Source organism: Kryptolebias marmoratus, linkage group LG24 (genome assembly GCF_001649575.2).
Source record: "Kryptolebias marmoratus isolate JLee-2015 linkage group LG24, ASM164957v2, whole genome shotgun sequence".
Lineage (NCBI taxonomy): Eukaryota > Metazoa > Chordata > Actinopteri > Cyprinodontiformes > Rivulidae > Kryptolebias > Kryptolebias marmoratus.
Window position 1 is genome coordinate 17,343,221 of NC_051453.1, and position 26,010 is coordinate 17,369,230.

The window sequence follows — 26,010 nt, forward strand, 5'->3', positions numbered from 1 at the left end:
TGAGGAGCATCAGCTATGAAATATGACCGCGTCTTCATTACTACCCAAACAAGTGAAAAGCTATGAGGCAGCCTTTTATCATTTCCTGGAAGACAGGCTTTTTAAGGTTCATGAAATGCCACCGAATTCATGGATTCCCCGAGAGACTCGGGAGATGAAGGATGTTGGCATCGGATGTGACACTGAATCCTTCCAAAAATGGCTTTGAAACTTTTCGCTCTAAGATGACGGGATTCAAATGAAAATTTAATAAATGTACAAATTCCAACTATATCAGGTGATGAGGGCTTGGGAGTTCAGCTGTATGACAAAATTATTTTAAACTGATCAGTTTGTTTGTATGTAACAGCTGGAAATTACATCTAGCTGAACCAAAAGCATTTAAATATTCCCAAACATTGAGTGGGCTGAAATTGAAAAAGTCATTTTTTAGTGAAAAATAAAAAAATAAATGTTTTATTAAATTGCCTACAATTTAAGACATGTAAGTTAAATATTGTTTGCATTACTAGTTTTCAATCAACCAAAGAAACAAAGGGAAACATCTCAAAGATGTACCCGAATCACTGTATTGCACAAAGAAAAACCTAAAATTCCAAAGTTCCTGATCAGATATTTTTTAGTACTTTCCTTAATTGCTCCAAATTTGTAGTATTAACGCAAACCACACATTTCTGAGCAGATGGTAAAGGAAATACTGTACATATAGGAATGAGAAAAGTAGGATGAATCAAACGAAATAAATAACTACACCAAGAATAAAACTGGTCTAAGTGAAGAAATCCTGAAATGCCACTCTTTCATGGCAGCCAAAACTCAAGCTTTTAGGTTTGGAGTGCACAGTTTGTACCCTGAATAAGCTTTAGGAGCATGCTCCACACCTTGTTTCCTGTTTTTGGTGTATTTTTGTGGCAGTGTTACAGACCTGGCAGAGCTACTTGAGGGTTTTGAGCTGTTCTTGGTGTGAATGAAGGTATTTCTAGAAATTTCTTGAAACAACAACAACAACAGCACATTGTTTCTATGTGGACAAGGCCTAAAGTTGAGAATAGCCAGATTTTAGTTTTGCTTTTTTTTCCTCCCAGCTATAAAAATTCATCTGAAAGTGCAGCAGGAGCCATCCTGTTGAACCTCTGGCGTCAATAAATTTGACAGATTATCAACTTATTCGTGTGACATTAAGAATGACAGTATAAATATTGTAATCCTGCAAGAGGATGAAGAAGGTGCTTACGGGGGGGTGTCGAGCAGCCATGAGGGTAATGGGGGTGTTTGGGATAAGGGGGAATGAATTAACAGATTTAGTGTCATCTCTCAGTCTGGGAGAGCAGCCAAAGTATCGACCACCTTAATCTGTTCATCCCTCTCTTCCTCCTCCTCATCCTCCCCAACCAAGTCTGTTGCCAACCCCAGATTTCTTATCTTTCTTGTTTTTTTTGTTTTTTGTTTTTCTTCGTAGGATTAGTGTTGACATGAGACTCCACTGTTGGGAACTTTAAGCTGTCTGCTAAGATTTAGAGCCATCAAGCAACACTTCTTTTGCACAGAAACAACAGTGAAGAACTGCTTATTCTGAATAATCTACTGCAATATATATATATATATATATATATGTGTGTGTGTGTGTGTGTGTGTGTGTGTGTTTCCTATTTATACCATTTCAAGCATCATGTATGTCCAATGACAATATTGACAACCTCATTTTTCAATTTTTTTTCTATTCCTGTTGAATTTCTATCAAAACGTGATTTCAACACAAAGTGTCCAAGTTTACAAGCAGTTCATGAAGGGAAATGAAAGACATAATCACGATAAGACTGCTCATTGATCTGAGGTGGGGATGGACATGTAGAAGCTGGGGTGGGTGAGGTAATATCAGGAGCACTGACAGCTTATGTGTATAATACAGACGGTTTATGTAGGCATGGGTATCTGTTAATCTGACACTAGTTTCTGGGGAGGAATCAGCGCTAATCCCATGACTAGCCTAATAAGTCCACACACAATGAGACCCCACGTGTGGACAACACAAGTAAACACACTTAGGTGCACACGTACACACGCAGACACACAAACAACATCATCACAAGGAAGATGGTCTGGCCTGAAAATCGATACGAGCCAGTAAACAGCTTAAGAGTATAAAATGCTTAATCTTGTAGCTATACACAAAAAGTCTCAAAGTCAGATTTAAATGGGCAATTTAAAGCTTAGGCGTTGAAGTGATGGATTACATGCCTGTTACAAAAACACTGAGATTAGAAAAGCTAGTGGAAGGAGGCTGAATGATAAGCACTGTTATTCAAAGCGGTAGGAATAAAGGCTATTTAAAGAAACTAGAGTAAAAAATGAATCACACTGAGTGCTTCACAGCATCATTTCTTTTTTGATAACACTGTTATCTGAGTCCAGTCGTATGGGACAGAAACCACAGATCTATGAGGCGTTTCAAGACCTAGACAAAATCATAACACCTCATAAAACAGACATTAAATGGTGATATGAAATGAAACAGAGACAGGTTTGACTTGTAGGCAACTTATGTCTTTTATAAAAAGTGCAACAGTGCAGTTATACAGAAAGACATAACTTTTCTCTAAAAATAGTCCGATAAAAACACAAAGTAATTACCCTTGAATTATCTTAAGGTAGGCTTTAGCTAAAGCTAATTTAGTCCCATTTTGTAAATGTAGAAAATCAAATTCTTCTATCTTTTTATCTCGTATCTACAATACTTATATCTTAGAGACTTAGGAACAAAACCTACAGTTTGAATAACTAAGAAAAAAAACATGGTTAGCTGTTTAGCTTAAATACTAAGTGTCTCTGCAGTTTAACCCCATTTTTAAACTAAAGTTTGACCTTTTGTGCAGCTTTATTTTAATAACTGTTACACTGAATACTGATCAGCCTAAAAATTATAAAAGTAAGTTTTCACATCTTGTGAAGAGAGTTATTTATATAGCACTTTTCAGCAACAAGGCAGTCCAAAGCACTTTACAACAGAATTGCACAATTTGCCAAACCATTAAAATCTTAATTAACATCCGGATTTCTCAATTTTGTGTGTTTTGTTTGGAGATAAAGTGTTATTATTATTATTATTATTATTATTATTATTATTATTATTATTATTATTATTATTATTATTATTATTGTTATTATACAATTTTTTATGACATTGCGCATGTTGTCCCAATACTCTCTTGCGATTTCTTCTTGCGATTGGTAGTTGGTACAAAGGCCGTAAGAAGCATACACTTTATATTAGATATTCATTAAAGTCAACAACAAAAGCTGCACATACATTGAAAATAAGACAAAAGAATTTTTTTCTATCAAATCAAACCAGCCAAACATTTTAGAGCAAAGGATAATTATGTCATTATTATATATCTTCTCTCAGCGCTTGGTCACTTCTGTTGGTGTGTGTGTATGAATGAATGTGTGTGTGTAAAGAGTGAAGAAGACAGAGGGAGGGGCAGGTGGAGGGAGAGGGCCCCATGTGAGGTGAGACGTGTAAGCTTGCTGCTTGTAGCAGAGTTAGTTGGGATTAGGACATGTATCTGTGGGATAAGGCCGAGTTAGTGGGACACTATAGACCTCCAGCTCACACCATCTGTCCCAACAGTTCAGGCCTGCCCTCGACTCTGTCACTCTCTCATTTCCAACGTTCTGCCTGTATGCAGCCGCTCAATGAAGTCTCCTTTTATTTAGCTACCAATTATTCTCAAGACAGCTCCTTGAGGAACCGGTGCTGGCAGTTTGGCCTCGTGTTCCCTGAGTCTCTCCCACTTTGACGGCTCATGTCGCTCGACCTCACGTGGCCTTAGGAACCCCTCAGGATAAACTCTGAAGAATATGAAACTCTGGTTAACGGGGTGACAGAGGGGTCAGCGTCCAATTCATGGGGTTTTGGGCAATAATGGTAGATGGGCTGGCTTAAAGGGTCAGTTCAATCAAATTAACAAAACATATTTTCTCATTTTGTCTCTATCTAACCATATTTGAAAATGCTTTTCTTAATGAGCAAAAACGCAAGCAATAACTTATTTTTCGATGATATAGTTTCACTCTCTTGCTGAGATTTCGGACAGATTTATTCCTTATTTTTATATATATATGGTAAATAATAAAGTACTGCAAGGAAGTAAGTTGATTTAGGTAACATAAACTTTGAAAACAAGAGAAAACAAGTAGCCTGAAAAAAAAAAGTTGTAAAAGAATAAAACTTCCAGCTAACATATTCCCTTTGAGCAGAGTCAATGTGTCCTTGTTTCTATTCTTGGTGCAAGGAAAAGTTGACTTCTAGCTTAGCTAACTCCAGTTGCTACTTAGTATGGCGATCACAAGGGGAATATGTTAGCAAGATGTATAACCATTGTGCAAAATGACCTGCCATACTCAGTAACTTCTGGCAACAAGAAAAAGCAAACAAACCCTGCAGATACCCTTTGAATAAAATGTTTTTCAATGTTTCTGTCATGACTATGGCAGATTTTAGACCACTCACTCATTCGGGAACCATACTGTCTTTTTACTTTTTGTCATCAAACCAGAAGTTGGCCGTCATGGAAATATAGGAGATGAAAAAAAAAAAACAAGCGTTCAAATTGACTCTCTCTACCAAATATATCAGAACAGTTAGGATGGTAAACGACAGTCAATTTCACTGATCTGATCATGACAAACATCTTTTTATAGACTATAAACAGACTTATAATTTCATGCAGTAGATAGTATAGTTTATAGAAAAGCAATAATGAAAGAATATCTTTGACTATGTCTACAATTATCAGTTAATGCAAAGAAGCTAGGCAGGACAATACATTGCAGATACGTAGCTACATGTGCATAAACCCCTTCGGCTGTTTGGCTTACCTACGATATCCTGACATGTTTGTGTCCAATCAGAACAAATCTGTTTAGTTTCCAATCTTTTGAAAGACTTCAAGTCCTCTGTGGTGTAGGGTGAAGACCAAATAAGTTACAATATCTGTGTATGTAATCTCAAGGAATAAAAGTCTGGAGTTGCACTCCAATCAACAATTGTTTCTTATGGATCTTAATTTGTAAATGCCATCTTTTGTGACATCCCTTTTCTCTCTTTCCTATGCAATCTCGATATATTTTGGCAGGTTTGATGTTTTCTGAGTTTTTTTATGCCAACAACACTGTAAAAGTACTTGTGGTTTACAAAAGAAATCAATGTCTGCTTCGATTATTACTGCCAAACTCTCCAAAATAGAGGCACATTTGTGGGTTTTGGAATTTGAGGAACCCAATAAAAAAAAACATTGTTGTTTCAATTTTGACTCATTTTTAGTTGGTTACAAGAGGGACAAGGAGACAACACAGTTGACTGAGAATTTGTGGAAACTACAAACACCCGAAATATCTGTCAACCACGCCATAATCTCGGCCAATGCCTAGTTAGCTTTATCATCTATTTTATTGTAAATGGGGCCATGATTTAAATTTTCCAGATCAAATTTATTGCAGGTATATTTCCTCACTGATTTATACAATCTTTTTCTCAATCAGTGTGTTAGAGTGATTGCCCCCTGTTGGCCATTAGGACTGTGAGTTAAAGGCAAATTGGCATCTCTTGTCAGACCTGAGGAAAAGAATCTTGGTGAATGAATGTAGAGTAGTACTAACAGTAGTATTCATACAATCAATATAACTACTGCTACTCCTCCTATCTCCACCTATTATGGCAATCAGAGTGCCACATTCTTAAAAAGGTCTAATTATCTAAATGTTCCTTGAGGCAGGAATAATGAGCCAGCGTTTCATCAGTCCCAAATGAATGTGAGGTGCAAATAGGAGCTGCAGGATAAATGTGCGCATGGCTGCAGATATGGAGAAGGTAGAGGAGAGTTTGCCACATAGTATGAGGTAAGTTCCTCTGTGTCTCTTCCTCTCTTTGTCCGTCATCCTCACGGGAGGCCCTGTTGGTTTAGCTGCTAAGCTTGCCCTGGAAGCACCAGTGATGTATAGATAGAGAAGTTAAAACTGGGAGCAGAGAGAACTCTGAAAAAAGACCTCATGTTTGTTTTAATTTTTAATTTATTTATTTTTTACTTCTCTCTGAATGTCAGTAAAATAAATGTCTACTTTAAAAAAAATTATTCATGTCAAAAATATGTGCAATTTTAATTTCAAGCATTGTTTGTGATTCTTATGCTTTATTATTATGAGTCAGCGTGTCTTCGCACATTACAGATTTATCAGATTTACGAAGGCACTTTAACTCACTGATTCTTAAACGAGACAATATTAAGACAGAGAGAGACTCAGGATTAACAAGTTTAGCTTTTAAGGAGCATTGAGAAATGCTTGTTGTGCATTTCTCTGCCCGACAGCCTTAGACGGGTCAAAAAAAAAAAAAAAGAACTGATTCATCAGTTTTGAGCCCAAAAGCAGGAGGCAAAGCAGTGTGTGGAGATTTGATTTGGGGGGGGGGGGTGATTTGTGACTATTTAACACTTTGAGGGATTGTTTAGACTGTACCCATAAATGGTAAATGTTTAATAGTCCAGGACAAAAATACATTTTAATTTTTGTTGTACTTATAAGGGTATTCATGTGACTCATTCTAACAAATCAGCAAGAAGCAGGTGCGTTTAAACACCTAAACAGAAAGGGGCTTCCTTTAGTTTCTTTAACAAGTTAGGGGGAAATAAATCAATGGAAAGACAAAAAAACTAAACTAGCAAGGGAACTAGACGAGACAATTAGGATAAAGAGAGAAGGGCAGACATGGGTGACAGAGTGAGCGAGACGTTGCCAGAGTGTGTGAACATGCCTGTGAACCATGAGAGAGGGATGAGGGGGGAGGCAGAGAGAGGAAGGGATTGTTGCAAACAGGGATTTGCAGTGGGGGGGAGAGAAAGAAAGGGGGCAGTGGCACTCAGTGACAGAGAGCTATACACACTCACACGCACGCACACCCACACCCACATACACACACACTGGGTTTCCTCTGTGTCTCTTTCCAAACGTGTCAGTCAGTCCATTATTTTTGTGTGCGTGTGTTTGTCTGGTGGGGATGTTGAAAAGAGCTCGTAACCATCCTTCATCTCTATGAGTGACGGTAAGATCATTTCATTCACTTTGACTAATTGTCTCATTTGAACCCTTCATTTCTGCCTGCCTTTTATCCACCTTTTGTTTTGTTTTTTTTCTTTTCCTTTCACGAGTGTGTTTTTGCTGGAACTCTGGTCCCGAGCCAGACTGAGGCCTCCATAGTGGAGCCATGTCACACTTTGCTTTCTTTTACAATCCATTTTGAGCCACGGGGGGCGAAACTAATGAGCTGTGCAGCAAACGCACCAGTCAAAGGTGGATTTTTAATTAGGTGTTCATTTTGATAATTACAATCATAGAGTCTGTAGGGCTGTAATTAGTGTTGGTGGAAACAGCTTTGCTCTTCTAAAGCTTACTACTGTAGTACAGATTAAAAATTTGGAAACTTTTTATTGAGATTATGAGAAGATATTTGGTTGTTTTAAAATTTGCAGCCTCCTCTGAGTGTTTTGACTCAAAAAAATATGTCACTAAAGTCTTAAATTTTACAAAAAGGAATGTGCAACTTTTACTTGACACAAGTTTCCACTCAAAAACAGTTTTTCAAATTATTTTGATTAATTTTTAGAAACCCTCTAGCCCTGGATTAAAGTCTGAACCTCTTGGTAATTGGATTTGGTCTCTAGAGACTTGTGTATCTTTCTGTCAAAAATGATTAGGACCTCTCACTTTTTGTGTCCCAATCGTTCAGTGGGATGGCTTTTTTGTAGAAAAATTGCATGTTGTTTCACTGTGTGCTGTTCTGTAGGGAAGATGCTATCAGGATGTACAAAATACTAACACCTGACCAGAAGAAAAGGCCATATTTTTAAAAGGTTTTAGAAAATACTTTTTATTTTTATAAAAACTTTTGTCTTTGCTTGGATCAGATATGAATGTTTGTCATTTGGAGGATAAAATGAGGTTTAAGTGTGTTTTTGCAGCTTTCTTGGGGTTTTTTAAGTCCTGAATAAGTGATAATTAAAATTGCAGATTTGTATATTTATAAAATACAAAAGTAGGACTGTACAAGAACAATTAAAATGCAACTTTATGCTCAACAAAGTCTGAAAGTTGCCTAAAAGTTCAAAATCACAGTACAAATATATAAAAATGAGCAATTGTTCCTACATTCTGAGGAGGCTTTATTATTGTTATAAGTTGTAAAAAAGCCTTAGTCTTGATTATTTCATTTAACAAATGTTGGTCAAATTACTTTTGAAGTACAAAAAATATGTTATGAAAACAGTCTTCTGGATGCTGATAATTGGACGTTTGTGGTCGGACTCATTTGATGGGATTTGACTGTACAGTTATCTGTAGAAGTAACTGTGGAGAGTCAGATAAAAAAGGTCAACATGTCACCCGAGACACAAACAACAAGTTCAGAATTAAGAAAGAAAAATTTGTATATTCTCACACTGCAAGCTGAATTTCATATTTGCAAAGAGTAAAATTGCATAAATGTAATGTAATGTTTGAGGTGATTAATGACTGCAGATGAAAGATTTTTAGGGATTGTTTGTTTAGTTTAAGTTGCAATTTATATATATATAAGGATTCCAAAAAATCGCAGATACACATTCAAAAAATACAAATTTGGCAATTAGATGGAAACCCCATTCCTCTAAATGCCCACAGCTGGCACACGGAGAGTGTTGTAAACACCATATTAATATCATTGCATATGGGTTATATTTCTATTATTAATTGTATTTGATCATACTGTTCGGTTTATCACTACTAACGCTGGTATTACAATAATAATAAATAATATCACAATCACATGCTTTTTCATATGCAGCCCTGAATACAGTATTTTTAAACTTTTTTTATTGGAATTTGGACAATCCCATGCCTACTTTGCTTAGTAAAACAGTTTACAGCTTTCAGATCCTCTATATGGGGTCTCTCTAATTGTGAACTCTGTTAGAACTTTGTTTTAGTTTGTTTTTCTTATCATCCGCTTCTCATGACCTTGAATATCAAATCTTTTTCTGCTGCTTTCTTTTTTCCAGGAGAAAAAAAACAGGGACAAGAAGAAGAGGATAAACAGCTTTTCCCAGCAGAAACTCATCAGCCTTTTGACTTCCTGCCATCCTCCCTGCTGCTGTCTATGAGCCACGCTGTGGCAGAGGAGCGGGCTTTCCTACGATCCAGACTTACGGAAAAACCCTGCGAGAGCTCCCAGCAGCAGCAGCCAGCATGTCCTCTCCCTCCCTCCCCATGCCTTCTCTCCCCCCCAGCCCTCTGGCCATGGAGTACCTGAACGATTTTGACCTCCTCAAGTTTGAGGTGAAATCGGATACGCCTCCTCTCCCTCCTCCATGTGTGTATCCCAAATCTGGCCTCCCCCACGACCCCTCAAGCTCGCCCTACACCAGCAACCCTCCGCAGGACTCCAGTTTGAGCTCCAGTCCTTACAACTCGCTGCCACCTTCGCCCACCCTCAGCGACGTTCACCCGCCGCCCTCGGGCTCATCCTCCCTCTCTTCGTCATCCTCCTCCATCTCCTTCCCCCTCTCCATATCCAACAGCTTCACCTCTGGCATCAGCTCTGGCTCCCAGGGGAACGTGGAGGGCAGCCCAGCTCACGCCGGCCCTCAGGGTCCCACGCCTGCCTCTCTGGAGGACCTGATCTGGCTGGCGGCACTGCAGCAACAGTTCGGAGGTGAGGTGACGGGGCCTGCCACTTTGCTTGGAGCTTTGGGAGGGGTTCCTGAAAGAGGGGACAGAGATAGGGGGCCAGTGAATGGCTTCATGGGCTGTGAGGACGCTGTGGAAGCTTTGCTGAACTCTGCTGCTGCAGCCGTTAGCTCACAGGTGAGAACCTTATTTCCTAATGATTATTTTCTCTGGGTTTTTTGGGGGGTTTTTTACCTGCAGACGTCACAGAGTTGACTTCACCCCTTCTCTCCCTCCTTCAGTTCCCAGGCCTTTCTCAAAGTTCAAGCAGCAACCTGGGCGACTCCAGCAGCGACAGCGGGGGAGACATTGCCTGCACCAAGGCGACAGACATGTGCCATCGCCCGCTCGTCTTCCTCTCTTCAGCCCCCCCCACACTCCAAAACGTTCCCCCCGCCTCGGCTCCATACCCACAGCCGCTCAGCCCGCAGGGCCGCCTTCATCACCACCAGCATCACCCTCATCAACATCACCCACACCACCCCATGCATGGCAGCCATCACCATCATCACCACTCACAAATCAGCCAGGTACCCATCAGTCCAGAGTATATGAGGCAGACTCACTGTCATAATAATGATGCTCCACTGAGAATCAAAAGAAACTTCTTGAAGGAAAGACAGTGTTGCATTAGAGGGATGATCAGAAGGAAATACAATAAAGGAATAATGGCCTAGAATTCCTCGAAAGGAGTCGCCTGCCACCTTTTGTGCCAGAGTTTTAAACTAAGATCATCTTATGATGATAAGAGACAGATGTGTAAATGTATTGGTCAGTTTTTGAAAATAACGTTTTGCATGACCTCACATCATACTGCAAGATCTTACGCATTCTGCAATATGCATATTAGCTGTGGTGATCATAGTTTTAAATAAAGATCTTGCGCAATCTGTTTGCACTCAGAGTATGTGTTGAGGATGAGATTCAGCTACTACCAAACCACATTTTAGCTCAATATTAGTAACCTTGACTGAATTAGAGTCATTTTTGTGTTTGCTGGGGTCAGTTGGCTGTGGCAGCCATCTTGAATTGGATGGACTTCAAATGTTCATCAGCTGTAGATGTACATTAGTTGCCTACATCTATAGTTGCAGATGTAAATTACCTTTTGAGGGTTTCATTAAAAACTGTCCAGTTTTTCAAGAGATATTGTGCAAACACAGCAGACAAAGAAACACACACACAGGTACGAGCAAAAAACTATGGCACCTGCCTTTCGTCTAAATGGCAGGGGGCAACAGTTGGGAAATTCAGGAAATTCAGTTTTTGCATCTGCAAACAAAGCCCAGCCAACATCAGAAATCTCATTTTCGTACTACTTTTTGGGTCACCCTTGGATTTGCCTCCTTGATCTTCGGCGTCACACTCCGGTCCAATAGGTGGCAATATTGCTCTGAAAAGCTGGTTTGCTAACTGTTGATTCAAAAACAAAATTAAAAGGTTTGACTGAGTTCTCAGCAGGACCTGAACACCTTGAGTAAGCCCAGAAGAATAAACTGCACAACAACAATCCTCAGACAGTATCTCCTTCTCATGCTTTCTTCTGCTTGTAGTCTTCTTTGTCTCTCCTTAAGTTGCATCTTTAGAACCACCTTTTGAATGAAAGAGATAATCATGGTGCATGCATAGTTTGCACAAAATTATGGGATGCAAATCAGCCACTGAAGGACCTGGAGGACGCTCACAGTCTGGTACATATGAATAAATTTACATCAGAAACCATGAGCTGAAACAATAAAACGCCTTTAAGACTGGCTTTTTACCAAGGCAGTAATTTATGTTTATATGAGTTCAGTTTTGGTCTATCAAAGCACAAAATCTTATTATTGCATATTATTATATGAATATATAGTTTGGTACATAGTAACAAGGTTTAATGCTGTACATATACTCACCTCTTTTAAGCCGGGGTTATCTCACTGGGCTGCGACTGTTGGCAGTAAATTGTGAACAGCGTTCACAAGGAAGTTTCCAAAATGTTTTTGAAACATTTGTGAGGGTTCTCAGTTTTCTTGCACGAGTCAGAGGGCTTTGCTTTTGTGTTGCAAGAATTTCACAAAGGTTCAAAACCTTTGTGCAACAGTATTTAGCTCAGAATAGTCGCAGAGTTGTTGCAAGCCACTTAAACGATCTATAAAACTAAACTGTGACTAGTTAGAGACAAAAATGGGAATTGCACATTACAGGCACTATGTTACACAGCCATCCTTGACCACAGCAGCAAGGAGACGCTGCAGCCCTCAGCAGGTCAGTCTGATCCTCATCCAGCAGCTTCTGCACCTCTTCCCTGAATCTCCTGACATCTGACGACAAAAAGATTACTGGACAGGGGAGACGCCCAGTATTTACATGTATGGCCCAGATTTCTCAGTTGTCATGCATAACTGTCGCACCACTGTTGCACGACATTCACGCGACTGTTGAGCAGCAGTCGCAAGTGTCAAATGCTTGCAGTTCTGTTGCGAGAATGTCACGGGAACGCCATGCAACAGTGGGGCATATTCCTGGAAAATTTAGCCCAAATTTTGCTGTGAGTTTGTGCAACACAAACGTGTCAATTCCGTATGATTCTAGGTGAAAATGTATGTATTTTCCCTGCAATTTTGTGTCTCCATCTAGTTGACAACTCTCGCAGCCCAGTGAGACACAGGCTTAAGAGCATTGCAGAACACTGTTTGACTATTATTCTTCATCTGTTTACTTAGCAGCCTCCTTATTCTTTACACGCACATCTGTTTGCAATACTTATTAACCATGTTAGTATCATCTCATTCTTGAATGCTCCCCGCCTGGATGTAATTTCATTTGGTAAATAAACTCTGTAATCTGTGTTCGGGGTTGATCAAGATGTCTGGGTGGATCTTTATGTAGAGCACAGCGTGAGCTTATGGTAATATCTGCTATTATTGCTGTACCTAATCCTGATAACTGTCACCCACACTCAGTCAGATTACATGACAGATTATGTACATGTGCTGCTGAAATGTGCCCCCTGACGGGCAGGCATGCTCACATTCCACATGCACACAGTTTGACCCATCCTCGCTACATAAAGCAAGTCCAAACGTTGGATGAACCCAATTCGCGCGCCACTAACTGCGCACGCCTCTTGTCATTTCCAGCCTGTTGTTAACGAACAGTGAGAAACAGCGTTGTTCTCTGCCCATCTGCCCAGCAGTGTGGGGTGAACGAGCGCTTCTCGGACGAGCAGCTGGTGAGCCTGTCGGTGCGCGAGCTGAACCGACACCTGCGCGGAGTGAGCAAAGACGAGGTGGTGCGCCTGAAGCAGAAACGCCGCACGCTGAAGAACCGCGGCTACGCCCAGTCCTGCCGCTACAAACGCCTGCAGCACCGCCACGCTCTGGAGTCAGAGAAACATCTGCTCACACAACAGGTGACACACACACACACACACCCCTCCTCTTTCAGGAGATGCCTTCACCCAGACATAACTTGAACAGAAGTCATGACGAATCAGTGCTGATCTTTAGGGCGCATGAGGACAGAAAGCCATCTGACACTGCTGACTTTCTGACCGAATGTGTCAGACAAAGTGGGGCCCTTCTGGATAATAATTGAAACACTAATCATGTGGTTTATTTCCCCGCAGCTTGAGCAGCTACAGTGTGAGCTGACTCGCGTGCTGAGGGAGAGAGACGCCTACAAGGCTCGCTATGAGAAACTCCTCAGCACAAACCAGAGTGCTGCCAACGACGCCCCTCAGACACACGCCGGCAACCCACCCTCTCCACCCCCGGACTACTTCCTCTGAGTTTCAACCACAAGGAGAAGGGATCAGACTTGTGTACCAGTGTGTGGCACTCGTGCTTGTTTTTATGTGTGAGAAGAAAACGTGAAGGAGAAGCACTGACAGTTTTTAGGGACATACAATTGCGCAAAGCACTCTCTGACTGATAGGAGGAGAACAGAGTGTTAAGTCGAGGTTTTGGTCTCAGCGCTAGGCGGCTTTAGGAGCCTACATTTACAACCCCAGTTCTGAAAAAGCTGGACATTGTGTAAAATGTAAATAAAAACGGGGCATCTGCAAATCTCATAAATTCTTATTTATTCACAATGGAACATAGTAAACCTATCAAATGTTTAAACTATGAAACTGTATCAGTTTTAGGGAAAAATAAGGTAATTTTGAATTTGATGGCTGCAACACATCTCAAAACAGTCTGTAAACATCTAGGAGCTGAGGAGAGCAGCTGCTGGAGGTTTTGGAGGTGATCTTTGTCCCTTTCTTGTCTGATGGAGGATTCTAGCTGCACAACGGTCCTGGGTCTTTGCTGAATTTTTTGTTTCGTGATGTGTCAAATCTTTTCAGTTGACGAGAGGTCTGGACTGCAGGCAGGTCAGTTCAGCTCCTGGACTTCTACAGTGAAACTATGCTGCTGTAAGGGATGCAATCTGTGGTGTATCATTGTCTTGCTGAAATATACAAGTCCTGCCTGTAAAAAGACGTTGTCTGGATGGGCGCATATGTTGTTCTAAAACTTGTATAAACTTTTCTGCATTGATGGTGCCTTTCCAGATGTGTAAGCTACCCATGTCAAAGATACTAATGCGCCTCTATATCATCAGAGAGGCAGGCTTTTTAACTGTGCGCTCATAACAGGCTGGATGGTTCCTCTCTTTTTTAGTAAGGAGGACATGGTGTTTATGGTTTTAAAAAAAAAAAAAAACTTTGAATTTGTCTGACCACGGAACAGTTTCCCACTCTGCCTCAGTCCATTTTAAAGGAGTTTTGGCCCAGAGAAGATGGTAGCATTTCTGGATGCTGTTCACATCTGGCTTCTTCTTTGCATGATAGAGCTTTAAGCAGCATTTGTGGGTGGCACGGTGAGCTGTGTTTACAGACAATGGTTGGTGGAAGTGTTCCTGAGTTCATGCAGTGATGTCCAGAACAGAGCTGTTTTTAATGCAGTTCTGCCTGATGGTCTGAAGATCACAGGCATCCAATATTGGCTTTGAAATTTATCCTTTGACCTAAAAGATTTCTCCATCTTATTGATTTTTTTATGCTTTTATAAACTATAAATGGTAGAATATTCACCGTCTTATCAATTTTCCATTGACACATACTATTCTGTAACTGTCGTGCTTTTTTTAGGCATAGTTTTGTTCAGACTGGTGAATAAAACTGCCCATCTTTAATTCTGAGAGATTGAGCTTCTCCAAAATGCTCTTTTAATACCCAGTCCTCTTACTGACCAGTTGCCAATTAACCCAAATAATGCCCCTCCAGCTGTTTCTTATTTGTGCCACTTATTTTAAAGCCTTTTGTTGCCCTTTTCCTAGTTTTTTGATGTGTTGCTGCCATTAAATGCAATTTTTTTTCCCGCCAAAAAATGGTACAAATTTTTAGTTGAAACATTTGATATGTTTACTTTGTTCGATTGTGAATAAAATATGGGTTCATGAGATTTGCAAATCATTGCATTCTGTTATTATTTATGTTTTACACAACGTTCCATCTTTGTAAGTATTGGGTTTGTACTTCATATGCACAAAACCTTTTGAACGCTCTCCTGCTTAGTGACATCTGCGCAACAATTACAAAAATGGATTGAAAATGCTTCTTCACAGTCCCTCTCACTGCTGAGCATATTATCCACCTGCAATATACTCTCCAAATGAGCGGTTGAGGCTCAATGTATTTTATTTATTTTATTTTTTTTACAATAAGCTGCTAGAGCTGCAGAGGTCCGAGTAGTGCAGTGGTGATAAGTGGAGTGGAATGGATAAAGTGTTCGAGGCATGCAGTTAAGTATTTGCCAGCTAATATTTTAAGACTTCACAGTTGCCTACCAAAGTGTTTTAAGCTCACCAATACTTGTTATTCTTTATGAAAAATGAATAATCATATAGAATGTAAAAGGAGGTCCCTTTCATGGGAACCTCCTAGTGATTGTGCTTAAATGAGCAGTAGGGAAAATTACTCTTGTGTTTTAGCAAAGAAATCTACTTTTGTTTTTCTAGGAATCAAGTCGCTAACAGTGACAGACTTTATGATTGCTTTTAACTATCGGTTTAGACATTTGATGCAGAAATGTAGGGCTGGTAGGGGGCTTAAGAAAAGCAAATGCAAATGGTGCAAAGGAAAAACAAAACAAGCAAAAAAAAAAAAAAAAAACAAGTGTGGCATGATTATTTGTGTGGTTGTGTCCAGTTTTCCAGGACTAGAAAAGCTATTTCTGGACAGACTGAACACCTCTGTGACAATGATCGTATCTGATGCGACCTGTGGCACCACAGAGCTGGTCACTGTGGACTGTGGTTCTACCAAAGAAACAAATAAACAGTGCAGGGATGAAAAAAAAAAGTCAAAATAATAAAAAAATATATAACATATATATTTGTGGAGACGTCTTTACTGTCTCATGAAACATTTGCCAGGTTTTATTGCATTAGCGCTATTTATTTTTGTTTGGATGTAGGGTAAACCAATTGTTCTTTTATTTATTTCCTTATTTATTCAGTATTTAATGTTTATTTATGTACTTCTAATAATTTCACTGGTTTTATTCCAATTAGTGTGTATTTTTACTTTCCTACAGTTTATTCCCTTTTTTTGATCCAGTTGTGGTTAGAATTAACCTGATTATAAACCCATTACCATGGTTTCCTGCTCCCGTTGTAGTGTGGTTTCATATGGAATAAACAAAGTTCTTTGAAATCCTTGTCATGGTGTTTGTGTGTTATTATACACCTCTCCGTATCGGAGCATCTCTCACATCCAGTCTCCGGTGGGCCTTTTCTCTGCAGCCACATGCCCGGCTCCATCCCTCTCTTTATCTCCGTGCTTCTATAGTGAAGCGTTGACCCTGGGTGTGTGCTGTTTGGGATGACCTCATCTTCAGCTCTGCCTCCCCTCTCTCGGTGTGTATGTGTGTGCATGTGTGTCTCTCTGTGTGTGCTCTGTACAATAGGAGTGGGATTAGGAGCTATAATAGCGCTCTGGCTGCTCACTGCCGGTCTCTATTGTGGCTTTGTGGGGTGGGGTGGCGTAGGGTGCACTGCTGCTCATGGTCACACTGACATTCTGACACAAAATGCATCCATCTTAGCACAAGGGCTGGAAAAGGCTTGATTCAACAAAACAGTGTATGTTAAGGGGGACAGATCTGATTGTCTTCAACAAATATAGGTGAGGAAAGTTGATACACTTATTGTCAAAACTCTGCTCTGGAGGAAGAAGACCTAAATGATATATTTTAAATACATATATATGCACACCAGGAACAGGCTCGCGTTCAATTAGGAAGGAAAATGATTGTGTTGCACTGCCATCTAGAGGCCATGTTGGGTATTGCCTCCATCCTTAAGAAGTTGATGAAAGCATCGTGACACTGCCCAGCTTCCCACAGCCCAGCTTTCAGTTAAACCAAGCTCTTTAAAAAATAAAATAAAACTCAGAGCTGCCTCTGCATATTAAAAATAACAATAATAAAATTAAGGGCGGCTCTATCTCTCCTGAGCAGGAAATCCGGACAGGGAGAGCGCAGAGGTGTGAGTCACTCAGCTGTCACTCAGGAGTGATGAATGTCGGAGCTGGACCTGGACCCTAACCTGAGGAGACGGAGACACGCACCGAGGCAGAGACACGCGGACAGAGCAAGGGAAGGAAGAGAAGGAAGACACAGAGAGAGAGAGAGAGAGAGAGAGAGAGGGAGAGAAAGGGAGCGCGCGCGCCTCGGAGAGACAGTGCTGACTTTGTAGTTGCCGACAGCCACCTGACAGGTGAGGAATCACACTGGGCTACTCGAGGAGGCTGGTGGTGGGGTGGCATCAGGAGGGCAGGGTGTTGCTATTTTGTGGACTCCTTATTTCCCGTGGCTTGATTTCAGTTTGCAGATGCCGACAGATGTGCCTCAAGAAAAGCTCAGTATCGAGGAGAATGCGACCCAGGTAAGGAGCCAACAGCCCCCCCGTAGTAAGTCCCATTTAAAGCAGAGTAATAGAGCTGTGTGTGTGTGTGTGTGTGTGTGTGTGGGCGGTGGTGCAGAGTGTGGGTGTTCCCTGCAATACTAAAATACTACACCTGAAATTTGTCAAATAAGGCTTTTTTGTTGTGGTGTTGCTGCATTTACTCATTCCCTGTTGTTAAAACATATCTGGCAGTGATTGTGTACCTTTTTATAGAACTTTAAAGCTCATAATCAGGTTAAGTTTTTTTTTTTTTTTTTTTTACTGTTTTACTCTTTAGATGCGATTGGCTGTTTGAGGAAGCTCCAGGTTTAGCCACAAAAGAAAGCTGCTGTTAGCGTGGCAGTTGTGTTTCTGACACAAAAAGTGGTTTGGAGTAAATAAATTTCAGTCCAAAACACTTTCCTTTCTAACAAATGTGTCTGCTGCATTTTTAACACTCCACGTTGTGCTGCAAAGGCCACAGGATTTATTAGGAGGCAAATTGAACCATCGAGTTTTGTGAATTTCAGTTTTTGTGTATGATTTGTTGTACTTTTTCCTCTATGCTAATGGTTAAAATTTGAATTTAGGTAATACCCAAAATATTTTTAAGCTAGATATAAAATTTGATGGGCTAAACTTTGACATAGGGGTATGTCTGTAGAGGACTAATGCCTTACCTAAATAAAGAACAACTGCTGCCATTATTGAAGTTGAAAAAGGAGAAATCCTTGGATGTCAACACATTTATTGGGCTACAGTTTTGTATTTTTGCAGGAAGGCAGAAAGTCAGCTTGAGAAAAAGGACAAAGGCCAGAAAGTTTTCAAAGAGGTGGCCAGACGGATGTCACTGTTAATTTTGAAAAAAGTACTACAGTATGGAAATTAGGAAATCGCCTTCCGATTTAGGCCTACTTTGTTGTTACGTTGTTGTTGTTTACGTTACAGTTGACATTACTAACTGGAAACAACACATTACTAGCTGTGGCAGTCATCTTCAACCAGTCAAGCAGGTTGAAGATGACTGGTGGTCGATATTCACCAGTTGCCTACATCTGCAGTTGCAGGTGGAGATTCCTTTATGAGAATTTCATTCAAATCGGTTCCGTTTTTCAGGCGATGTTTCGCTAACACAACAGACAAACACTGGTAGAAACGTCATCAAGTTAACTGGTGGGGAGCAATAATTAGGAAGGGAGAATTATTACTGATGTCCAGTGGTTCACAAGATGTTTTACAAACAAACCGATTATGCATAAAAGACTATTGAGCTAGGGGTCAATGACCTCCAAACTGCTTCCCATTTGTACCTCATTTGGTGGACATAAATTGTGATATTATTTTTCTCACTCTTCTGTCGGCCGTCACGATGTTCTTGACACGTTTTGTGGGTTTTAGCATCACTTTCATGCTCAGCTTTTACAATTACAAGAATCAGTAGTGGCGCAACAACTTGTGGGATGTGATCTCTTTAGTGGGTATTTCAGTTGCTGCTATTTTTTTTACTAAAAAGCTACATGGAAAACGATTTTGTAATGAAAGAAAAAAGGGACTTTTTTTTTAAATCCCCACTTTTTTTTCCCCCCGATATTTTTCAAATGTGTGAATTTTGTAATCTAACCCTGTGATAATTCATTAGTTTTCTTTTCATTTCTTTCTGTCGGCTGTATGAGAGTGCAGCTTTTAGCTGAAGCACCATTCCACACCCAACAGTTAATTTTAGGACTTGTCTTGCTTGGCACAAGAGAGAGACTTTATTTAAAACAGTCACTTTTATCAATACAAAATACAGCCGAGTACATACCTAGTATGTACCAAGTGTGTACCTGGTACATCCTGTGTACATATGTACTTACTTGAGTACATCTGTCACTTACCTCATACCTGTGTGGTCCTTTTTCAGATATGTACCGGGTACCTGTGGGAACTGAGCTGTATTATGAGTTGACTTGTTACCCTGTACATACTGGGTACATACCTGTTACTTACCAAGTACTTATCTGGTATGACCCGAGTACATACCTGCTACTTACCACGTACTTAGCGTGTATGTTAATGGTATTTATGAGTACTTAGTACCTTCCCACTTTATTACTAGAGATGAGATTTACAGCTCTTTGAAGGGTGCTGGATGTTGTGGATCCATTCCTTTCAAGGTCTTTCAAGGACTGATAGAGCCAATCTTTTGAATGGTTAGTCACGGGGTTAAGGCCAGTATGTCACTATGTACGACTGCAGCCATGCTATCCTGTCCGTCCGTCCCCTTCCCTCAAAGGGTTTGGCTCTTTGGCGATCGTCACTTCTTTACTTAATAGGTACCTTTTGCCTACTTGACATACTGGGTACCTACCAGGTACGTGCCTGGTACCTATTGGGTACTTATCTGGTATGTACAGCAACTGGGTTGTACTATGATGTGACTTGCTACCTAGGGTATGTATCTTGGTTACTTATTAGGTACTTACTAGGTATTTTCTTGGTACTTACTGGGTATGTCCCTGCTACTTACCTAGGACATACCGTATACATACCTGGTATTTACCGACTACTTACCTAGTATTTGCCTGGTATGTACCTGCTCCTTACTTGGTAGGTACTAGGTATATACCTGTTATTTACAAATACTTAATTGGAACATACTGGGTGCGTACCTGCTACTTATCTAGTACTTACCTGGTAATCTGGTCTGTACCCGGGATGTTTCTGGTAAGTATCAAACTTTATAATGGATTGCTACCAAGTTACATAATGATGAGACGGTCTATGTTCCTCTGTAGTGTGACAGCATGACTCTGCCCAGCACCCCGACCGTTCGCAGAGGAAGCACTCCTCTGCCTATAAAGCACCAGCTCAGGCGTGAAGAAGCCGTCCATGATGACTGTGAGTGGACATCAGGGGCAGCGGGACCTTCTGTCTCACCTCTCAGCTTCAGCCCTGCTTTGGACGACACTCCTACTGTGGCTGTTGAAGGCAGACACGACGGGCCGTTGAGGATCGCCCTGCTGGGGCAGAACGGCGTCGGGAAGTCCTCGCTGGCTCTCGCCTTTGCCGGGGACATGGACAGGACCGCGTCTGTGGATTCTGATGGTACAGAGCTGTGTGTTTGACTCGATTAATGCAGATGGGAAGGTGCCCGTGTATAACTCTACTCCACTGTGTAAATAAATCACAGAACGTCCCATCTGAGAGCTAACTGCTCTTGTCCTTTTCCTTAGGGGAGGGTTATATCCGCACAGTCACTGTGGATGATGAGGAGAGCGCCATCATTATCTATGACAACTGGAGACAGGTGAGGCAAACAACACTTCACGGTTCCTGCGCTCTCTGCTCCCTCATTAGGCTGCAGAGCCCCCTCTGCTGCTGGAGCCTGTGTGCTCAGCTACTTTTTCAACATGTCACTGTAGTATATATATATAGAGAGAGAGAGTTCGACTAAAACCCTGGCCTGTTTAATAAAAACTTTAAAATGCATGATCCTTAGCACTCGTTTTAAATTCTTTAGTTTGAGTTTTTTTAGCACTTCGAAGTATAATTCTGCACTATGTTTGCAGAAACCATGGAGATAATCCGACCCCATCTGGGAAGCTATTCATCCGAACACAAATCTGAACATGAGCGTGTCTCAGCACAGACACTCCTTCAGACAGAACGCTGATGCAAACTGCATATAACACAAGAAATGAGATTAAACTGAAGGAATGGCACTTTCTGCAAAAAAATAAATAAAAATGCAGTGCTGAGCGCTGAATGACTGCGAAGAACATAGTTAAGCTAAAAGAAACAGAACATTAGCTGAATGCCAAAGGTAGCAAAACACTCGCTAAAAGCTAAAAGAAGCAGCAAGATAGCTAAAATTAGCGAAAGGCAAGCTAAAAGCTAAACCTAACAGAACACAAACTAAAAGCAGTGAAACAGAAGCTAAAAACAAACTGAGAACTAACTTTTCTGGAGGAACTGAGGAGCTCTTGGTGTATTTCTATCGAGAAAACACTGAATACAGTTGAATAATTTGAAAGGCATAAAAGTTTACAAAAAACAAATGTCGTAGCATCCATTTCCTTAATGAGCTGAAGTCTTTGATACGTGAATGGCCAAAATAGCACAAAGTATGCAGAAGTAGTAAGACTGCAAAAAACCTACAGAAAGAAAACAACTATAAATCTAAACAGGAAAACAACTGTGTCCCACAACAAGCAATATGTTGTCAAATGAAAGAGCTCAAACATCTAAAAGGTAAAAAATAAATTTAAAAAAAAACGGAGAAAGTGCTAAACATGGTGGACGCTCACTGCAAATTTGAGTAGCTAAAAATGGAGAACATTTTATATTTTTAGTTTGCACCTTTTTTTTTTTTTCTCCCAAAAATCAACTGTGCAGCCCAGAGGAGCGGACGGTAAAAATCTGCTCCGGGTGCACCTGTTTTCCCTCGAGAGCAGCAAAGAGGCGTCTGCGTGGATGTTTGCTCGCCTAAGAGCCCGGGTGCCAGATGAGTGCGTTAATGTTTCTGATTAAAAGGATGGATGGATGTGTGAAAACACCTAAGACACACTTTTGCGACACCTCCTTTTTTTTTTTTTGTTGTTGTTGTTGTTGTTGAAATGAGTTATATTTAAGGTGTTAAATGTCCTCTGTCTGTAACTCCAGTGTGAGTGGTTAGAATGTAGAGCTTTGGTTTGAGCGACTCATGGACATAATCAAAATAAAACAAATAGTCGGTAGACAATAGCTGCACAGACTGAGGACAAGCTGGTGTTTATTCTGCTTGCTGGTAGTTTTTTTTCTCTGTTGTTATTTTTCATTCTGTTATTTTTAGACTTGTTTTGGAGAGGTTGAGAGCATGTCTCTCAGTAGGACTATACATTTTCTATAGAGGTGGTTTCCTCAACCATGTATTCTGCATGCATACGGCTTTTGACTTGAGATGGAAATCGGGTGGGCGTTTTTGAAGGTAATTGTTTCTGTGTGCGTATTTTGCTGCTGTGCAAGATGCTACAGAGTCTCCTAACGCCCGTCCTTGCAGAGTTAGTCTTCTCTCCCGCGTTCCTTCTTTCCCTCAGGACCTGTCGGTTCTGCAGTGTGAGGCGTGCATCCTGGTGTTCTCGGTGACCGACAGGCGCAGCTTCCACCGAACTGCTCAGCTGCGACTCCTCCTGAGAGAGACTCAGCCTCAGACCCCCATAATCCTCGTCGGCAACAAGAGCGACCTGGTCCGCACGCGGGAAGTCACCTCTCAAGGTGTGTGAGAGAGAGAGAGAGAGAGAGAGAGAGAGAGAGAGAGAGAGAGAGTCCGGCCTTCAGCTGCGCCCCTTTCCCCTCATTACTCCCCATGGGGTGGGGTTTGGTTTCCAGCGGGGCTTTTTGCTCTCGCCGTCGGTGCTGGAATCCCCTGCTCTCTAAATGTCAGTAAACACTAACGTAAATGTGCAATTCATGGCTCACCACAGTGTGGGAGGATGGAGGGTGCCACAATTACAGTTAAAGCATTCATAGTGACTACGCTTCCTCTCCACGTTCGCACGGTTTTTACAGCCCTGCGTGTGGTGTTCTCCCTAATTATCACCCACTGCTGAAAGGTGAAAGATGGGCGATAATGGGTTTTTTTGCCCATATTTGCGTGGCTGCGTTTGTCTGTTAGCATAATATCTCACGAAGCAGTGGACATATTTTAATGAAACTCTCATAAAGTCGTCAATAAAAGGACATCTATAACTGATTAATGTTTAAGGTAAACCCAATCCAAGATGGCTGCTACAGCTAATCAGATGTAGCAAACACAAAACTGGCTACCACTCAGTCAAATTTACAGATATTAATCCAGAATTTTATGTGGTAGTAGATGAGAGTCATCCTCATCACGTACTCTGTGTGTTAACAGATCATGCAGGAGCTTTGTGTAAAACTTTGCCTTTTGATGTTGAAGTCAACTTTGTTTGTCCGTTAGTAAAATATCTTATGAACCACTGGAAGGATTTTAATGAAACTTTCAGAAAGTAATCACTGGATGTACGTCTAGAGCTGATTTGCTTTTGGAGTCAACCTGATTCAAGATGGCCACCACAGACAACTGACTTTACAAAAAAGAAAAATGGCTATAATTCAGTCAGTTTTACAGCTATTGAGCTTAAATTTGGTGTGGCCGTCTGAAATAAATAAAATGGTTTCTAGTTGTGGGATGTGACTCCGTGTGTTAAGTTCTTTCATTAAATATGTCTTCAGGGTGAGTGCAGCATGCTGTTTGTGCCTCACGTCAACAAAATGCTGCTGAATTATCAAACTGACACAACGTCTTTCTACTAGTTCAGGAAACAAATCATTAAAAGATTCTGCAGGCCTGAACTTGAACGAAACTTGCTTTAGGCGCTGCTAGTAAACAGTTCGTCCGCCCACTCTGCCTCTTAAAACAACGCCAGAATCTTAGAGCAGTTCATGCAAGCACTAATTTTTACACCTTCACACCGCCGCCAGTTTTGCATTGTGTGTATCTACAGCGGAGATATTACAATGTTCCCACAGCTGGTTGCTGCTGCTATTTGCTCTTACAAATAACCATAGGATTTGATGGAAATAAGTGTGAAATATGAAATAGATGCTGGTGCAAAAGTTAATAAAAAACTGTGTACGTCAACTTCTATGAAACTTTCGTGACTAGACTTTTTTGAAGACAGCAGCAATCCACTTTTGTCTGGGCCCCTCGGACTAGCCGTAGCTTGTCAGTCCCAAACTGAGGTCATCCACGGAGCTATTTCCAACAGCTTAGATAATAAATGTTTGTAACTTTCCTGCAGAGTTCCTCTTCCAAATGGACTATCCCTAGAACCTTTTGCCTTTATTAGCAGTGAGATATTTCCCCCAAACCTTTACGTTTTACATTGCCCCTCCACGTGTCGCGGGATTCGTCTTCAAATTGAGAATTTTGTCCTTAATTTTTCAGCCTTTTCTGATTTCTCAACTGTCCACTGTGACGTCTCCCTGTGCTGACCCTGTCCCTCTCCTCTCCATCAGAGGCCATGTCCAGCGCCGCCCTCTTCAACTGTCTGTATCTGGAGATCTCGGCCTCTCTGGACCACCGCACGCCCGAGCTCCTGGAGTGCGCCGTGCGACTAGCCAGAGGCCAGCCCCCGTGGCCGCCGGGGACCAGCGCGGAGGACATGTGCGGAGGAGGCCAGCGTGAAAGCATTACCTCGCGTGCCAAGCGTTTCCTGTCCAGCCTGGTGCCACGGTACCCGCGGGAGCGAGACGTGGGCAAGTTTCTAAGGCAGAAGTCCCGCTCGTGCCACGACCTGGGGGCGCTGTGATCGCGAGGAGTTCCTTAGTTCGATTGTTAGCCTGAAGGGATGTTAGTACGCCAACAGAGAGGAGGAGGAGGGAGTGATGCGGCACTTAGTGGACAGAGAGGAGGAAGTGCAAAGGTGCCAGAGTAACAACAGGATGTTATTACACCACAGTGTGAAAGATTATCATGCACGGAGGAGGGGAAAATTAGGCAGAAGTTAGTGACGATGTTTAGCTACATAATAAACTAGAAATTTTGTAAATTAAACTACTGACAAACAGAAGCAAACATATTGTTGTAGAAAATGTGTAAATAAGCTGTAGAAGCTCATTGCCGCCCTCGTGGTTCTGAAAGCTAAATAAATTCCTTTTTTGAGTCTTGAGAACGTTTCATTTCCTACCATGGGCTCCTTATTACAAAATTTGTCCCAGTTAGCTTTATTACCTCACAGAGGAAAGAAGAAATCACATTAGACGCCAGAACATGGACAACATAAAAGCATCGGCACAAATAACCACAACCTTTCAGTGGGACGGACCCTGCTGATGATTCATAGTGTGTTCGTTTAATAAAAGCCAGCGTCGTATCCATGACAGTCGTGAGCAAAGAAACAGTCAAAGGCCAACAAGGACAGATGGGAATTAAAGGGATCTGCAGAGCTCAGCATGGCAATAAGAGATGGAGCAGCAAAGAAAAGGAGGATTATTGTATATATACTGATAGTTGCCACGTTACTGTTGTCAAGGAAACATGAAGTCATTGAGACTTGGACATTATGTCCAGTTTTGCTCCAGTTTCTTCTGCTTATATTGAGTGTGAGGAAAGGCAGGCTGGTTCTTGCTCTCCAAGTTGTGTTTTTAAGGTGTAAAAGCTAACAATTTAAAGGAAAAATAAAAACCGCACAATTTCCATCAGAATTCAGCCTCCGTGCACTCATCTGTATCACACTCAACCCACAGCACTTCTATCCTCCTACTGCCACCCACGCACGAACAAAGATTTAGCACACCAGAGACCATTATACTCATCATTTCTTATCAAAAGAAAAGCCCGCGCTATCATAGAAG

At 41.2% G+C, this 26,010-nt stretch overlaps 2 protein-coding genes across 4 annotated transcripts; both read left to right on the plus strand.

Annotated features, from left to right (window-relative positions):
• Window positions 1–6,869: 6,869 nt before the first annotated feature.
• On the plus strand, window positions 6,870–14,428 carry nrl (neural retina leucine zipper). Of its 2 annotated transcripts, none has more exons than XM_017428760.3 (5): window positions 6,870–7,099; window positions 9,090–9,894; window positions 9,999–10,286; window positions 12,932–13,150; window positions 13,367–14,428. In XM_017428760.3, the coding sequence occupies exons 2-5, from the start codon at window positions 9,277–9,279 to the stop codon at window positions 13,526–13,528; spliced, it is 1,287 nt and encodes a 428-aa protein (XP_017284249.1). In that variant the 5' UTR covers window positions 6,870–7,099; window positions 9,090–9,276; the 3' UTR covers window positions 13,529–14,428. The 2 variants fall into 2 exon arrangements, with proteins under 2 accessions (XP_017284249.1, XP_017284250.1); XM_017428761.3 differs by having other exon boundaries at window positions 12,935–13,150.
• A 2,880-nt stretch (window positions 14,429–17,308) lies between these two features.
• Window positions 17,309–25,859, plus strand: LOC108243367 (GTP-binding protein REM 2-like). Of its 2 annotated transcripts, XM_017428739.3 has the most exons (6): window positions 17,309–17,502; window positions 17,610–17,670; window positions 20,448–20,757; window positions 20,886–20,959; window positions 22,728–22,905; window positions 24,673–25,859. In XM_017428739.3, the coding sequence occupies exons 2-6, from the start codon at window positions 17,617–17,619 to the stop codon at window positions 24,963–24,965; spliced, it is 909 nt and encodes a 302-aa protein (XP_017284228.1). In that variant the 5' UTR covers window positions 17,309–17,502; window positions 17,610–17,616; the 3' UTR covers window positions 24,966–25,859. The 2 variants fall into 2 exon arrangements, with proteins under 2 accessions (XP_017284228.1, XP_017284230.1); XM_017428741.3 differs by lacking the exon at window positions 17,309–17,502 and having other exon boundaries at window positions 17,509–17,670.
• Window positions 25,860–26,010: the final 151 nt, after the last annotated feature.

Bases quoted from the DNA above. Each gene is read 5' to 3' on its own strand.
- LOC108243367 (XM_017428739.3), top strand. From the start codon at position 17,617: ATGCCGACAGATGTGCCTCAAGAAAAGCTCAGTATCGAGGAGAATGCG. The intron at 20,758-20,885 runs GTACAGAGCTGT...CCTTTTCCTTAG, and splicing joins CGCGTCTGTGGATTCTGATG to GGGAGGGTTATATCCGCACA. The intron at 20,960-22,727 runs GTGAGGCAAACA...TCTTTCCCTCAG, and splicing joins TCTATGACAACTGGAGACAG to GACCTGTCGGTTCTGCAGTG.
- nrl (XM_017428760.3), top strand. From the start codon at position 9,277: ATGTCCTCTCCCTCCCTCCCCATGCCTTCTCTCCCCCCCAGCCCTCTG. The intron at 9,895-9,998 runs GTGAGAACCTTA...TCCCTCCTTCAG, and splicing joins CTGCAGCCGTTAGCTCACAG to TTCCCAGGCCTTTCTCAAAG. The intron at 10,287-12,931 runs GTACCCATCAGT...CCATCTGCCCAG, and splicing joins ACCACTCACAAATCAGCCAG to CAGTGTGGGGTGAACGAGCG.